This window comes from Mandrillus leucophaeus, unplaced genomic scaffold (assembly GCF_000951045.1).
Source record: "Mandrillus leucophaeus isolate KB7577 unplaced genomic scaffold, Mleu.le_1.0 Scaffold82, whole genome shotgun sequence".
Classification (NCBI taxonomy): Eukaryota; Metazoa; Chordata; class Mammalia; order Primates; family Cercopithecidae; genus Mandrillus; species Mandrillus leucophaeus.
In genome coordinates this window covers 4,306,948-4,308,286 of record NW_012108919.1, presented here as the reverse complement: position 1 = coordinate 4,308,286, position 1,339 = coordinate 4,306,948, and the positions used below count along the sequence as shown (strand labels likewise).

General features: G+C 50.9%; 1 protein-coding gene across 1 annotated transcript in view; it reads left to right on the top strand.

Annotated features, from left to right (window-relative positions):
- The first annotated feature begins 1,141 nt into the window (after nucleotides 1–1,141).
- ATXN1 (ataxin 1) overlaps nucleotides 1,142–1,339 on the top strand; it is a 27,657-nt gene continuing 27,459 nt past the window's right edge. The window contains exon 1 of the mRNA XM_011967944.1: nucleotides 1,142–1,339. Within this exon, the coding sequence (XP_011823334.1) occupies nucleotides 1,142–1,339 (198 nt within the window).

Below are 1,339 nucleotides of genomic sequence, written 5' to 3'. Positions count from 1 at the left end.
GGAGAGGAAATCGTAGGTCCAGTATGGACCCAGAGCTAAGGGGAATCTTGGAGAGTAGTGGAGAGGAAATCGTAGGTCCAGTATGGACCCAGAGCTAAGGGGAATCTTGGAGAGTAGTGGCTCTGGCAGATGAGGATTCAGAAATCAAGTGCAAGGACTGTTCTGGACTTTCACTGCTAACCTGCTTTTTCTCAATGCCTGGCTCTGAGGGCAGGGTCCAGCTGGTGTCATGCTCTCCAAAGGCTTCATTTTATTTTCCAGCCAGGCGAAGGAGAGGTGAGAAATGGAACCAACATTTCTGAAAAGGAAATTTAAGAACTGCATCATCTACCCTCTGAAAAGAAAAGGAGAAAAAAAACAAAGGAGAGAGGATGTTGAGAACATCTTAGGGGTGTTGTTAACTCCATTAAAAAATGTGTGTGTTAGAATGTTCACTTGCCCAGTGTCTTCATAATCTTCCTTTGCGATGTGCAGCTGCCATGGCCAGTGTTTTTTTTGTTTTGTTTTGGTTTGGTTTGTTTTGGTTTGGGTTTGGTTTTAGAGACAGAGTCTCGCTCTTTTTGCCCAGGCTGGAGTACAATGGTGCAATCTCGGCTCACTGCAACCTCCGCCTCCTGGGTTCAAGCGATTCTCCTGCCTCAGCCTCTCAAGTAGCTGGGACTACAGGCTACTATTACACCTGACTAAATTTTTTTTTGTATTTTTAGTAGAGACGGGGTTTCACCATGTTTGCCAGGATGGTCTCAATCTCCTGACCTCGTGATCTGCCTGCCTCGGCCTCCCAAAGTGCTGGGTAGTGTTTTATCTGCTTCAGTGCTTGGGGTAGGATTGGGTTTGGGGAGTTCACACTGAGTCCAGGGCCTAGTCTTAATCTTGCCAAAGATGTTCTTTCCCCGGTGCTCATGTTCTGATATCCTTTCCCTCCTTCCCTTTCTCCTCCCTTTCCTTTTCCCTTTGTCACTGCCCTCTTCCCTTTCCCAGCATCCAGAGCTGCTGTTGGCGGATTGTACCCACGGGGAGATGATTCCTCATGAAGAGCCTGGATCCCCTACAGAAATCAAATGTGACTTTCCGTTTATCAGACTAAAATCAGAGCCAGCCAGACAGTGAAACAGTCACCGTGGAGGGGGGACGGCGAAAAATGAAATCCAACCAAGAGCGGAGCAACGAATGCCTGCCTCCCAAGAAGCGCGAGATCCCCGCCACCAGCCGGTCCTCCGAGGAGAAGGCCCCTGCCCTGCCCAGCGACAACCACCGGGTGGAGGGCACAGCATGGCTCCCGGGCAACCCTGGTGGCCGGGGCCACGGGGGCGGGAGGCATGGGCCGGCAGGGACCTCG